The sequence below is a fragment of the Aphanomyces invadans genome, assembly GCF_000520115.1.
Source record: "Aphanomyces invadans strain NJM9701 unplaced genomic scaffold supercont1.5, whole genome shotgun sequence".
Taxonomy (NCBI): Eukaryota; Oomycota; class Saprolegniomycetes; order Saprolegniales; family Verrucalvaceae; genus Aphanomyces; species Aphanomyces invadans.
In genome coordinates this window covers 2,101,898-2,115,743 of record NW_008580150.1, presented here as the reverse complement: position 1 = coordinate 2,115,743, position 13,846 = coordinate 2,101,898, and the positions used below count along the sequence as shown (strand labels likewise).

Genomic DNA, 13,846 nt, shown 5'->3' with positions numbered 1-13,846 from the left:
TCGACGGGGGGGGGCTTGACGACCTCGCAATCTCCCCCAGGACATTGATGCAGGGGTGGCACCATCATGCGGCTGGGGTAAGCATCATGCCCTGCTCCCGTCAACAGCCGCTCCGTCGGACTGGTATGGATAGACCTCCACAGACGGGAATTTGGCCCGTAGAGGCAGCGCCAATATTATGTCAGAAGGAACGATGCGCGGCGTTGGATTCGCTCAAGAACAGTGCAGGAACGTTCTACACCACAGATGTTGCATGGAGAAAGGGGGAAATTTGAAAATCCTCGAAGGGCCTCCGCCAAGCTAGTGCAGGACTTAGAAGGAATTCGTACTTGAAGAGATTTTCGCCCAAGCAGAAGAATGGACTTGTTGAAGTGCGAGTCCATTTAAGTCTTGCTCTGAGGTTGGAGAAAAGAATGCAATATTTTTGGCCAGACTTTTTTCTTGCATGTGGAATGTTGGCTGCGAGGCGAAGGAATGTTGTTAACTTGAATATATTATATTAGTGTGAACATCGTTCCAATACAAATCAGAGTATAAACCAAGTCGACAAATGTATCATTTTTCTTGTTTTTGTTGAATTTCGGCGTTTCCGTATGTCGTGCAATGGATCCACTAGTCTAAATTTGGACAGTTAAATAGCACGGAAACTCGACAACTCATCGGAACGCGCCGCCGCGGCCGCCGCCTCCTCCGTAGTAGTTCGGCTTGGGACCTCCCCCCTTAAAGGGAGGGGGACCGTGGCCACCACGTGGGGCATATTTCGACGCCGCCACTCCCCCAGCCCCACGGGCATCTTCATCGTGGATAAATGTACACGCCTCACCCTTTCCGCACCCAGCGGGGGAGTTGAAGTAGATGCACGGCACTTGCTTGTACTTGTAGCTGCCAGGACCACCGCCGCCACCATGAGGAAGGGCAAATGCAGGGCGTTTCGACGGGTATGACATGTCTGGCATTCCACTCTCGTGTGGATTGCGCTTGTTGAATCGGGGACCGTCGTCAGCGTACCGTTGACTCGGGTCGCTGTACCGGTGTTCGTCTGGGTAACCACCGCCAGCACCATAGCCATAGCCTTCGCCCAAGTAGCCGCTATCTCGCGCCCCCCGATCTTGGTATCCACCGTATCCGCCACCATGGGGAGCGTTGTAGCCATTGTTCGGGGCGTTGAACGACTGTGGGGGAGGGGCGCCGTAAGTGGAAGGCGGGGGCTTATACGGGCCATTAAATGGCGCACCGGAATTGGGGGTATTGAATCCATTGTTGTTGGCACCAGGGGGTCCATAGCCCCCGCCTCCAGAGTTGGAAGAAGATGGCGGTCCGTAGCCACCTCCACCATTGCCTCCATAAGGTGGTGGGCCACTTGGGCCGTCCCGACCGCCCACATACCCAGGATTTGACAAAAGAGGCGGTGCATTCAACTGGCTGGGAGCCGACACGTGCGGCGGCGCCGATGCGTTCGGGGGTAGTCTTGATGCATTGTGCGGTGGGGGGTTGGATAAGAGCGGTGGCGTGCCTCGTCGATATTGGTTCAAAATGTCCACCACCCGAGCGTCCGAGATGCGACGGCCATTGCGTTGGGCTTCGGCGAAGACTTGGGTCATCGCGACGTCACTGGCAGACGAGAGGAGAGACAGCGTCGACTTTTCTAGGGGCCCAAGTGCCTGAAGAAGGGACGCTTCGTTGGCGCTTTGAATCGATGACACCACCGAAGGGGGGGAAGCAACCGGCTGGGGCATCTCGTTGGGCTACACAACAAACATCCACGTGAGATAAAACGTGCCATCCACCGCAGCAACAACTTACGTCTGAGAGAGGAATGGTGGCGGTGGGGCCAAGTGAAAGTTCTGCTGGCGTACGGACCCACTCTTGGGGGTTCGGAGGCGGCACTTCGTCGCCCAGGATCATCCACTCCATGTCTTTTCGCGTGCGGTTTGTCTAGAGCAGTAAATACACGAATTCAGTATGGACTGGACAATCAACGTGCACACCATCCTAAACGTCGGGCATACCTGGGCCATGGTTTCGTTGGTCTCTTCAGTGAATCGGGGTGTAACACCTTCAGGGAGCTGCAATGTCGGGGGTGTGCGCCATGACACTGTCGGTATTGCGACCGCCCGGCTCCTCGACGACTCTTCCTTGTGCTTGCTACAGAGCACCGTCGCGTGAACCACAGCTACGAATGGCATAATCGTCGTAGGAACGTACTTTTGAAGAGCAAATTTCTCGTTGGCGTGTTCGCGCAGTTTTGCATCTTTGAATGTGCCGCCGGTGACCATGGGGCTTGACGGGTCATCCTTCTCGTTGTGCATGATAAGGTCACGCCACGACTCGATCAACTTGATTTTGGTCAGTTCTGAGCCGTGTTCGTCGGCCCACTTGATGCGACGGCTGCTGGGGGCCGCGGATGGCAGCTGGCTTTGTACTTGGTCGAAGCGGGCGATCGTGGGCAGTGCGACAGGCGACGACACGGCGGGGGCCGCTGCCGCCGCCGCAGCGGCGTCTTTTTTCAATTGCTGGGAGTTTTGTACCATTTTCGTCACAAACGAGTCTTTTGGTTTGTTGATCACTTTATTTGCCTCTTGCTTTTTCAGCAAGAGCTTGCCGAGGAGGTCGCCGCCACCCGCGGCAGCCTTCGCCTTAGCCCCGCCCTTCGATGGAGGGCTTGTCGACTCTTTCGCGATGGGCGCAGGTTTTTCGGTAAACGTAGTCTTCCAGTGTTTGAGCAAGTCCTGCGCAGCGCGCTTCACGTGCTCATTCGTCGCAGTTTTGCGGAGTTGCACTACCGGCTCGTTGATTTTGGCGTCCGTGATGCTTGACAGCTGCAGTGGAAGCTCCTTGAGCGTCACCAAAATGAAATGCAGCAGCGACGTTTGACGGTACGACACGGCTTTGTCCAGCCACTGCCGCGCCACCTTGACACCGCCAAACGATTCAAACTGGTCCACGGAACTCAAGCGTTCGGGCACCTTCGCGGTCGCGGCGAGGACACACAAGAGCTTGGCTTGGTCCGATTCCTACACGAAACTATGAGCGATGTGCGAGCGAGCATGCGATTTTACACACCGTCTTGGCTTGATTCAGGAGTGGCAAGAAGCGCTCCGTTGCGACATTGTCGCGTAGGACGTTTGAGGCGTCGCAACATGCAATCAATGTTTCTTCGAATGCGTTCATGGGCGAGCCCACCATCGAAGTCTCGCCCCGCTTGCGTTTGTTGGTAGTCTGATCGTGACAAAAGGTCGTTAATGTGGCGATTCCGAGCACCATCCCATATTTACTTGGGAAGGACGATGAAATACACGGGTTCAATAATGCCGGGAACATATCTCGAATCGTGTCATGATGTAGGTAGCGTACCTTGCCGGTTATGGGATGCACCCCAGTGAGCGCCTCGTGCTCCTGCACACGTCCATCGAATGTTTGAAGCATTTGGGCGTATCCACGGTGTTGGGTTTGCAACAAATTGGAGAAGTTTGGCGTCATCTTTGTTTCCAATGCCATCATGTGATCTCAAGCTGTTTAGTCTCGAACAGCGTTATGACGATTGGTCTTGTGGTGATGGCAGATGTGTTATGCGATATCTTCCGTACGAAAGATGCAGCAGGCCAATGTCGACAGCACAGCAGCTCACAAACAATTTAGAGAGTGTCTATGTGTATATGTGCCTAGGGAGCCAAGAGGAAGGGGATTCCAACAAAGCACACAAGGACAATCAGGGAGAGCGAGCGTGGCGCGCGAGGGGAATACGTCTGCGAGCGACCCGGGAAATCGAAGAATGAGCGACAGGGGTGGGTGGCGGGGAGGAAGCTACAATGATTGGTTGAAATTTGAAATTTTGACCAATCAAACCCCTTCATCCAAAAATGGCAAAGAGAGTAACGAACCATAATAGAATTCAACGAGATACTTTGGCCAAGTTTAACATCCCCATTTATTTAACGGTATTATCTGAAGAAAAACGCCATCCTCCCTCACATAGTACATCCAAGAATACACGATCTTACATTACGTTGCCAGCACATTCTACACCAAAAATATCAATTGAATTTTGATATACAATGTTTGTATGACGTTTCACCCACCATGTCGATACAAACGAGAAGGCGCGACATTGGCGGGGCCACAGGATGGAGATATGGTTGTGAGCATCCCCTAGTTGACACCTGTCAAAAGACGACACCAGAGTATTGCAACTGAGCCACGCGGATAAAACGTTCTGTTTCATCAAGCGAATCCACGTGGAACAGAATTGGATTCATTATTTTCGAACCCCTCGATGCACGAGGGGAAGATTTCCACTTGACAACCCAATTCTTTCTCTGCATTGAATTACTGCCACCGTCGACTGGAAGCAGCCCCATTCGCGGCTTGAACGCCTCCAGATCAAAACGCATACTTCGATGTATGTATATAATTTCGGTGCGTTTGCCCTCACTCAAAATTTCCGCCATGAGTTCAGCCCGACGCATGGAACGTGAAGTGGGCGATGCAACCAAGTGTGAAGTTATTACCAGATGCAAGACAGCCCGGACACGGCCAAGTTACCACACGGAACCGTCAAGACGACCGCTTCGCACTTCCAACTGGGGTTCGACGACGTACCGTCGCGTTGTGGAGATGCTCGTGCGTGTCATGGCTTTGCTTTGCGCCAAACACCACGAGATGGAAGGGGCAATTTTAACCAATGAAATGCATTCACTTTTTGTCGTCAAAAATAAGCGACAGTCAGCAGGAATGAGTTTCACACGATGGCAGTAATAAACAAATTGAATTATGTAAGGCGATAAAATGCTGTTTGTGTAAAGAAACTTCGTCGTTTATGATGTGTGGGCGGGTTTCAAAATTATGCATATTATCCCCTCCTTGTCCTGTAGGAGCCGTCCGAGAATTCCCCAACAATCTCATCGCGAGTACGGCATGCATGCCCTGCAACGGAGCGTCAATGGCGGCAAACAGCAAGGCAGCTTCCGCTCATCTTCGTCCTCGTCGACGCAAAGCCAAGATGTGAACCCGTACCATCAACTACTCGATGCCGTGGAACGGTCGGATACCTCAGTCGTGGACCGCCTGCTGCACAAAGGAATTCGACCGTCGACGCAGGAAGTGAACATGTCGATCTTGTCGGCTGCTTGCATGTCTGGATCGTACGACGTGTTTGAGCAGTTGGTCACTCAAGGATGGCTCGTGTTTGCTGCAAGCTTGTCGGAAGCGGCCACGGTGCAGATTCTGTTCGAATTGGTCAACTTGGCCACGCAGGGACGTAACATCCAAATCATCACAGGACTTTGCCGCGTCGGTGGCATCACCGTGAGTCAAGTCGTTGAGCGCGTGCCCGTAACGCGCGATCCAAGCATCGTCAAAGTTATCACGCCACTGTTGATTTCTGCTATTCAAGGCGACTTGCACGTGGTCAACTACCTATTGGACGGCGGCGTCGACGTCAACTTGGGCTCAACGAAGGAAGGCAACTCGCCCCTTGGTATGGCCGCGATCCACGGGCACGTTGCTGTGGTGGAAGCGTTGATTGAGTCAGGTGCGAACCCGCACCACACCAACTACAAAGGCGAGACTGTGTACGACTTGGCGGATGTGTACGGTCACGCCAACATTCAATGCTTGCTCATGCATGGCGAAGACAAGGATGACGCGATGAAGCTAGACGACGTGGATGCAACGTTGATGAAGCGAAGGATCCACAACATTCGAAAGGGCAAGGCGCACACACATTACACGCTGCAAGAGCGCGGCGGGCAAGTCGATGTGTCCAAGCTCAATCGGCGCATTAACCATCTGAAGAACAGAGTCAACGGTCGTGTCGAGGCCGACCTGTACACGCTGCGATCGAACTCGTTGGGCAGCGACAGCTTTTGACGTGATCTGACCCTGGTTCGATAGTCGGAGCGCGAAGATGTATTTACTAGGCTGTTGAATTTTTGACGGGCATTTTCAGGACCAATACATGATATCCAGCACCCTATGATCAGCAGGTCCATCGCGCCCTATTGGCGACACAACGGAGACGGTCAGCAGGGTTGGTTCCATCAAGCCATTCCGCGCGTCAAACCACCAACAGACACGCATACTACATCGTTGTTAACTACCTTGAGTAAACGTCATGGGAACGCTGACAGAGGGGCAGGTCTCTGCCGAACTATGGCCAAGACTTGCTCGTCTGTGATGGTCCCGCGCGTCTCCGCTTGTTCGTAGACTTCAGCTAGTACGTGCTCGTTGTCGAAGAGGAGCAGCTTTGTCGATGTCTTTAGCGAATTAAACTTGCTCATAGTATTGGACTGGTCTTGAACTACCCGAACTGACCGCGATTGTGGCTCTGGAGTGCCGGTGTACTTGGAGATCTCGAGCAGTACATCCCCATCTGTAATGGCTCCACGTTCTTGAGCCACTTTGTATACTTGGGCGACTACGTGCTCATGTTCGAGTAACAGGAGCACTGTCGACTTCTTGAGCGGTCCGAATTTGTTCAAGGAAGATGCCAATGACCGCGGTGGCGGTCCAGACGCCGTGAGATCCGTCGGCATGCGAGAAGGTTGTGTGAAGAGGCGGGTTGCTGGATGGTGGCCTATTGGGTGGATTTTACCGATGTCAAATAGTGTAAGATCTACAATAAGATGAAATATATCAAGTAGCACTATTTTGAGCGGTGGGCATGAACGAACGGGATTGGTCAGAATATACTTGCATATATTTTGACGATCCTCCCTCACCATTATTTAGTGTGCTGTCGTTTTGCGTGACCAATCAAGTCACCTTGAATGATGAGAGGATCGTCGGCGGCCGTGCCGCTTCGCCGCTCGACGCGGCTGCTGAGTGCCATGGCAACTTCCAAGACTCCATCTGCATCGAAGAAGGTGAAAAAGACCACCTCAGCAGCTCGTGCTTTGACTAAGATGGCGAATACATCTGCAGTTCAACACAAGTCCAAACCTGGCAAGATAAAAGACGAATCTGGTGGGGCTGGCGAGGTGTTATTCAAACGTGGCACGTTATCACGAGAGTTCGAGCAGCGCATCTACAAGAAAGGATATTCATGCGTAGTCGGTGTCGATGAAGCTGGCCGGGGCCCCCTGGCTGGACCTGTCGTCGCGGCTGCTTGCTACATCCCGTTGGATGTCGAGATTGAAGGCATTTACGACAGCAAGCAGCTCAACGAAACTCAGCGCGAGGCGTTGTTCGAAGCATTGACTACACATAAAGACGTGCAATACGCAGTTCATGTACGAGGCGCGTTCCATCGCTGCGCGTCAGGTTTGTTGCTGTTTGGTAGGTCAACTGTCCTGCACGCATCGACGAGATCAATATCCTGCAGGTTTCCGCTTCTACGCAGCCCTCGTTGCATCGAAATGACGCGCGTCTTTAGGCGACGCTGGAATCCATGACCAAGTCTGTCGAAGCGTTGAACGTGCACGCCGATTACGCCTTGATCGATGGAAACAAGATGCCACCGCTGCGCATCTCGGGGGAGTTCGTCGTAAAAGGCGACAGCAAGGTGTATGCGATCGCTGCCGCATCCATCATTGCGAAGGTGTGGTTCCATTGTGTTTTATTTGCTGCCTGACGTGTTTTGTGCAAGGTTACTCGAGACCGCCTCATGGTCGAGTACGACAAAACGTGGCCAGCATACCACTTTGCACAGCACAAGGGATATGGCACAAGGTGCAGTACCATTTGCATCGAGCGAGACCGGACGTTCATCTGTGCGATGTGCAGGGCGCACATGGCTGCGATCCACACACACGGCGCGAGCCCCATCCATCGCATGACGTTTGCCCCGCTCAACCAAATTTGAATCATAAGTAGGACCAGACATCGTCGCCCCGTCTTGCCCGAGAACGTTCCGTTTGTACAGTACGACGACCAAGCACGACTTGCTGGCCTGGCGCATCCTCAAAATTCAAAGCTCTTCCTCACGCCAGACACTCACTGGCCTCAAATGTCTCGCCACCAATCCTTTGGCCTCATCAACCCGTGAGGTCGACACCCCCGTGATGCGACCGACGGAGTTGGCGATCCATGCTGAGCCGCTTCGCGTGGAATGTTCTACGTCCCTATCGCCACCCACGCGCACGGAAATGCGCCTGCTTTGTCAATGCACGCGGTGGACCCACGCAAAGTGATTTCGGCAGAGTGTTGTACAGTACCGCGAGGGGCATGTGCAAATTGACGCACATACATTCTTGTATCGTCATTGACGTTGGCAGAAGAGAGGGCCGCCGGACGGCTTGCATGTGCAGTAAGTCAAGCCATCGACTGTCGTCGCCATGATGCGACGGAGGGGACCGGAGGGGACGTTGCCGCCCCGTCGCGACTTCCCGGTTGGTACCGTGGAGGCATAGAGCCGTGGCAGTTACACAGCGCATGACAGGCGTACTTAATTGGGTGTAGCGGCACGACCAGGTGGATTGGCCCGATGAAGTGCGTTTCGCCCCTCAAAAGTGCGTTGCAGGCAGTAACTTGTTCAATAGGCAGGTAAAAATAGGATACAAAAATACACCCTGTTATAGTGAAATCCAGTGAAAATGGCTTTCGAAAAAAATTCTCCCCATCAAGGATGTGAAAACGCACAACATCATTGACGTACAGGGCAGCGGACGTGTTGCGCTGCTGCGTCGAGTCGGCGACACATCACCCAGGCAGGTGAGCCGACGAGTAGTAGGATCTCACCGCTGTAGTGCGATCACGGCCGCCACCACCCACCAATGGAGACTGGTGCAGGCGTGTGGATCGCCGACCCAAACGACATTTGGACGGCAGCGACCGTCGTCGAACACACCAATGCCGATCGACTCATTGTCAAGCGACCCGATCAGGCGGCGACTGAAACCATTGCACTGATCAAAGACCGCGACGGAATCACGACAAACGTGTTGCTCCGGAATAGTTTGGAGGAAGAAGAGAAGAATGAGGACCTGATCACGCTCCCGCATTTGCACGAAGCGTCGATTTTGCAAGCGTTGTCGAGTCGGTATGCCAACGATACCATATACACAACGATCGGAGACATTGTGCTGTCCATAAACCCGTTCAAGCCACTGCCCTTGTACGACGACTCGGTCATGGCACAGTACGACGCGTCGCCAAAAAACAAATTCTTCGAGCACGTGTTGCCGCCACATTTGTACACCATTGGGAAGCGCGCGTTCGTGGACATGACACGGCACCACCGCGACCAAGCGATTTTAATTTCAGGGGAAAGCGGTGCGGGCAAAACGGAAGCGACCAAGATCATCATGAGCTACCTCGCCAACATGTCGAACGGGGGCAAGTCGTCGTCCGAGAACAGCATCGAGTCGCAAGTACTCCAGACAAACCCGGTGCTTGAAGCCTTTGGGAACGCGCGCACTGTGCGCAACGACAACTCGAGTCGATTTGGCAAGTTCATCGAAGGTACGTCGTGCAGCATTGTCGCCATCGTTGGGTCCTCCCTCTCCACCTTTCTTCGTGTGGCGACCTCAACCTGAGTGACGCTGCCCATCGTGACCATGCTGCTCTAGTGCGATTTCAACATGCCAAGATCGTCGGCGCCAACATTCGCACGTATTTATTGGAAAAGGTTCGCGTGGTCACGCAGGCGCCGCACGAGCGCAATTTTCACATTTTCTACGAGCTCGTGTCGACGATCCTCCAGATGAATCTTCCGCCCAAGAAGCAGATCAAGAAGCTCCGGCCGCTCCCGCTAGCGTTCGACCTGCGGAAGAAGGCCACCGAGTGGCACGTCCTGGACCTGGACGCGTATAACTTTCTTAACCAGAGCGGGTGCATGGCTCGGCGCGACAATGTCCTCGACATCGACCAGTTTCCGATCACGATCCAAGCCATGCTGGACACAGGCATGTCGTCCGAGCACGTCGAGCAGGTTCTCGCTCTCATCGTGGGCGTGCTGCACTTGGGCAACATCTCGTTCGACTCGACGGACGAAAACGACGCGGCCATGCGCAGCGCATTCATTGCGTCGGCGTCGGAGCCCCACGTGAGTGCCGCCGCCAAGTTGCTGCAAGTGCCGTCCAAGCATCTTCAGACCGCCCTGACGAAACGTTCCATCACGACGAACGGCGAGGTGTTTGTGATGGGGATGAGCTTGATGCAAGCACGACACACGCGCAACGCGCTCGCGATGGAAGCATACCGATCGCTGTTTGAGTGGCTCGTGCGGCGGGTCAATGGATCGATCCATCCACCGGACCACGCAGACGCCGGCGCCCGCATGCACTTGATCGGGCTCCTCGACATCTTTGGGTTTGAAATCATGGCCATGAACTCGTTCGAGCAACTCTGCATCAACTACGCAAACGAGACGCTCCAGCAACAATTCAACTCGTACGTGTTCAAGACGGAGCAAAAGCTGTACGAGGCCGAGCACATTGCGTGGGAGTTTATTGCTTTCCCGGACAACATCCCGTGCATCGAATTGTTTGAGAAGAAACCGATCGGGCTCTTTTCGTTGCTCGATCAAGAATGCCGCGTGCCCCAGGGAAGCGACAAGGCGCTGGCCGCCAAGTACTACAAAGCGTTTGTCGACGACCCGCACCCCATGTTCCATGCGTCGAAAGCTCACGTTCGGGACGGGCAATTCACAGTCCTCCACTACGCCGGCCCGGTCAATTACTCGGTCGACGGATTTCTCGACAAAAACAAGGACGCGTTGCTCGACTCGCTCGTCGAGTTGCTCCAGAACTCGGAGAGTTTTATTTTGCACGATATTTATCACGCCGCGTCGAAACAAACGGCAACGACAAAGCGCCGGGCCGCGCTCCACTCGTCGATCGGGTCGGTCAACGTGGCCGAGCAATTCAAGGCCCAGCTCACGGAACTCGTCGCCACGATTGAAAAGACCGCGCCGCACTACGTCCGGTGTCTCAAGCCGAATGACGCCAACAGACCCCACACGTTTGACCGTGTTCGGATGGTCGAACAGCTCCGAAGTGGCGGCGTCCTCGAAGCTGTCAAGGTCGCGCGCGCTGGGTTTCCCGTGCGGTTGACGCACAAAGAGTTCAGGGTCGGGTATGGCCGGCTCGTGGCGCCATTGACGACGCCGTCGATCCGCGACTTGATTCAAGCCGACTCGTTCCCCGTCCTGGGGGAATTCTTGCATGTTTGCCATGCGCTGCTGGCCAAAAGGTGCGAACCACACGTCGTCTTGACGTTTGAACGGTGAAGTGACTCGTTTTGGTGTTTGCATTAGGCCGGGCACGACCCCCCACCATGCCCATGTCAGCTTGGGGACGACCAAAGTGTTTTTCCGCCGGAAAGCGTTCGAAGACGTGGAAACACTCAAACGACGCATCTACTCGCACTCGGCGGTGCAAGCGCAGCGCCTGTTTCGAGGGTTTGTCTGCTATAAAGCGTATCGGCGACTGCTGCGCGCGGCGCTCGTCGCGCAGTGTGCGTACCGGGTGCATGTCGCGTACGTCCAACGCATGCACCTCAAGCGAACGGCGGCGTCCATCGTGCTGCAGACGTGGACGCGTCAAGTCGTTGCGCGCCACGCGTTTACGTCGTTCCGTCATGCGGTCGTCGTGCTCCAGTCGAAGCACCGGCAAGTGGTGGCGAAACGTGTGGTCCAGGCGCGTCGCGAACACGTGCATGCGATTCAACTGCAGAAAACGGTGCGCGGGTTCTTGGCCAAGCGGCAGTTTGCACGGGCACGACAGCGTGTGGTTGCTGTGCAGTGCCACTGGCGGCGCCGGCACGCCCGCCGGTTGCTCGCCACGTTGCGCGCCGAATTTCGCAACGTCAAAGCGCTGCAAGACGACAAGCGGAAGCTCCAGGAAGAGCTCAAGCGCGTCGAGAAGGAGCTGAGCGAAAAAGCGGCGCTCGAGGAAGCAAATCGGAAGTTGCAGCTCGAGCTCGACATGATGCGGCAAACGCTGGAGCGGGTCCGTTCTTCCAGCGACTTTGATGTGGTGACCGAGGCCGGCGAACCGACGGGGTTCAATGGCAAGACGAACCCAACGTCGCGGGTGCGAACTCGCCGACCGCCCATTGGCATCGTCACCAGCAAGTCCCGATCGAATACGTTTTCAGCCAACACCAAGTACTACCGGCGGGACTCGAAGGCGGCGCAGCAGTTCCAGGCGGACAAGATGCACGAGGAGTTGTTGGATAGCCACAACTCTGTGGCGCCGACGCCGCCGCCGCCCGTCGACATCTTTTCAGAGCTCATCCACAACGTGAGAAGCGTGTTTGACAACCAAGTGAACCAAGTGCTGTCCAAGCCGCCACTGGCCAAGCCCCCTGTCGACGGTGGCGGGATTCCGACCCTCGCGCCCCGACCAACGATCAGCAAAGGACGGAGCCGCACGTTGTCGCTGGACCCAGAGATGACAATTCCTGAAAACCAGGAAGATTACAGCTACGAAGACATGCTGAGGGAGCATGGGATCCTCATGCCAGTCAGCGACGATGTCCAAGAAGCCCAGAGCATCATGGAGCAGCGATTCCGTGCGATGAGTGCGTCGTCTCGAAGGCGCAGCGACTCGAGCTTTTCCGCCGTGACGTCCATAACGGGGCGCGACGTCGCACGGTGGAGCAAGGACTCGCGATGCAAGGTAGGGTATGGCGCGATCAAGAGCTTGAACCTGACGTGTCTCGTTCGTGGTGTAGGAATGCAATTGTGAATTCAATCTGTTTGTGCGGCGCCACCACTGCCGCCACTGTGGATTCTCGTTCTGCTTTGAGCACTCGACACGGCGGGTCGCGCTCCCGTCGCAGGGGTACAAGGACCCCGTCCGCGTCTGCGACGATTGCTTCGAGTGGGTGACCAACTTCAACGAGCAATTGATGTATCTCGGCGAGGACGAGATTTATGACGCATGATAATTCACCATATTTGCTGGCACGTTCGGCCTTGTCGACGTGGAGCGTACTTTCGACGGCACACGGGGACGAGCCGTCCCGGATAACCGGATCGGGATTGCGTCCACACACACGTTACACTCTCTTTTCTCTCTACCTGCTTGCGTCCGCTTCTTCTTCCTGGCGCCACTTCCGACGACTCGCGCCGCCGCCCATTGTCGTGAGCACGCCGAGAATCCAATGCAATACAAGAGGAAGAATGTCGTATTTCCCAGCATGGGATAAACGGTTTTGCCCAACCTCATCACGAGATCATCTGGCCATCTCTGGCGATCATGGACAAGCCGGAGAAGGTGCTGCGGTCGTCGGCGACGGTGTCGCTATCTGGAGACCCGGACATGCGCATTCCAGAAGACGAAGCGATCTACAACTACGATGACATGATGCGTGAGCATGGCCTGGCGCCGCCAACGGAAGACGTGCAGGCCGCGAATGACCTCGTCGCGCAACAATTCCGTGCGATGAGTGCATCTGGTCGCAAACGAAGCGACTCGAGCTTCTCCATTGCGTCGTCCATTATCGGTCGGGACGCGGCGCGGTGGAAGAAAGACAAACATTGCAAGGTAGCGTCGGTCGATGGTGCGGACGTGATGGTCTCATGCAGGTGTGTGTGTGGACAGGAATGCAACACCGAATTCCACCTCTTCCTGCGACGACACCACTGCCGTCAATGTGGCTTTTCATTCTGCGCCGAACACTCGCGCCGCCGCATCGCTTTGCCGTCCCAGGGGTACAAAGATCGCGTTCGTGTGTGCGACGACTGCTTTGATTTCGTCAGCCATTCCAACGAACAGCTCACATTCCTGTGCGAAGACGAAGCATGCGACCCATAAATAACGAATACATACACATCCGAACCATCGGTCGCCCTTGCGACGGCGTCCCGACCATCCAATCTGGGTCGGCTTGTCCGGACCCATTCGCAAGTGTGCGACCACCGCAGCCTCTCTCCCGACATCAGCAGCCATGCATTCGCGGC

The 13,846-nt window shown here is 55.1% G+C and overlaps 5 protein-coding genes across 6 annotated transcripts; 4 read left to right on the top strand and 1 right to left on the bottom strand.

The window, feature by feature from the left end:
* Window positions 1-486: 486 nt before the first annotated feature.
* H310_03654 lies at window positions 487-3,761 on the bottom strand. Of its 2 annotated transcripts, XM_008867613.1 has the most exons (7): window positions 3,355-3,761; window positions 3,064-3,219; window positions 2,784-3,014; window positions 2,206-2,729; window positions 2,010-2,145; window positions 1,804-1,935; window positions 487-1,745 (listed from the first exon to the last, which is right to left on the bottom strand). In XM_008867613.1, the coding sequence occupies exons 1-7, from the start codon at window positions 3,499-3,501 to the stop codon at window positions 657-659; spliced, it is 2,415 nt and encodes an 804-aa protein (XP_008865835.1). In that variant the 5' UTR covers window positions 3,502-3,761; the 3' UTR covers window positions 487-656. The 2 variants fall into 2 exon arrangements, with proteins under 2 accessions (XP_008865835.1, XP_008865834.1); XM_008867612.1 differs by having other exon boundaries at window positions 2,206-3,014.
* Window positions 3,762-4,864: 1,103 nt separating this feature from the next.
* Window positions 4,865-6,032, top strand: H310_03653 (hypothetical protein). The gene has a single exon (XM_008867611.1). The coding sequence runs from the start codon at window positions 4,915-4,917 to the stop codon at window positions 5,866-5,868; it is 954 nt and encodes a 317-aa protein (XP_008865833.1). The 5' UTR covers window positions 4,865-4,914; the 3' UTR covers window positions 5,869-6,032.
* Window positions 6,033-6,753: 721 nt separating this feature from the next.
* H310_03652 (hypothetical protein) lies at window positions 6,754-7,998 on the top strand. The gene is made up of 5 exons (XM_008867610.1): window positions 6,754-7,229; window positions 7,280-7,321; window positions 7,373-7,537; window positions 7,586-7,668; window positions 7,723-7,998. Exons 1-5 carry the CDS (start codon window positions 6,768-6,770, stop codon window positions 7,799-7,801), a joined length of 831 nt encoding a protein of 276 aa, XP_008865832.1. The 5' UTR covers window positions 6,754-6,767; the 3' UTR covers window positions 7,802-7,998.
* Window positions 7,999-8,559: 561 nt separating this feature from the next.
* H310_03651 (hypothetical protein) lies at window positions 8,560-12,873 on the top strand. The gene is made up of 4 exons (XM_008867609.1): window positions 8,560-9,399; window positions 9,507-11,130; window positions 11,195-12,560; window positions 12,616-12,873. The coding sequence occupies exons 1-4, from the start codon at window positions 8,712-8,714 to the stop codon at window positions 12,826-12,828; spliced, it is 3,891 nt and encodes a 1,296-aa protein (XP_008865831.1). The 5' UTR covers window positions 8,560-8,711; the 3' UTR covers window positions 12,829-12,873.
* A 228-nt stretch (window positions 12,874-13,101) lies between these two features.
* On the top strand, window positions 13,102-13,782 carry H310_03650 (hypothetical protein). Its single transcript, XM_008867608.1, has 2 exons — window positions 13,102-13,430; window positions 13,488-13,782. The coding sequence occupies exons 1-2, from the start codon at window positions 13,143-13,145 to the stop codon at window positions 13,698-13,700; spliced, it is 501 nt and encodes a 166-aa protein (XP_008865830.1). The 5' UTR covers window positions 13,102-13,142; the 3' UTR covers window positions 13,701-13,782.
* Window positions 13,783-13,846: the final 64 nt, after the last annotated feature.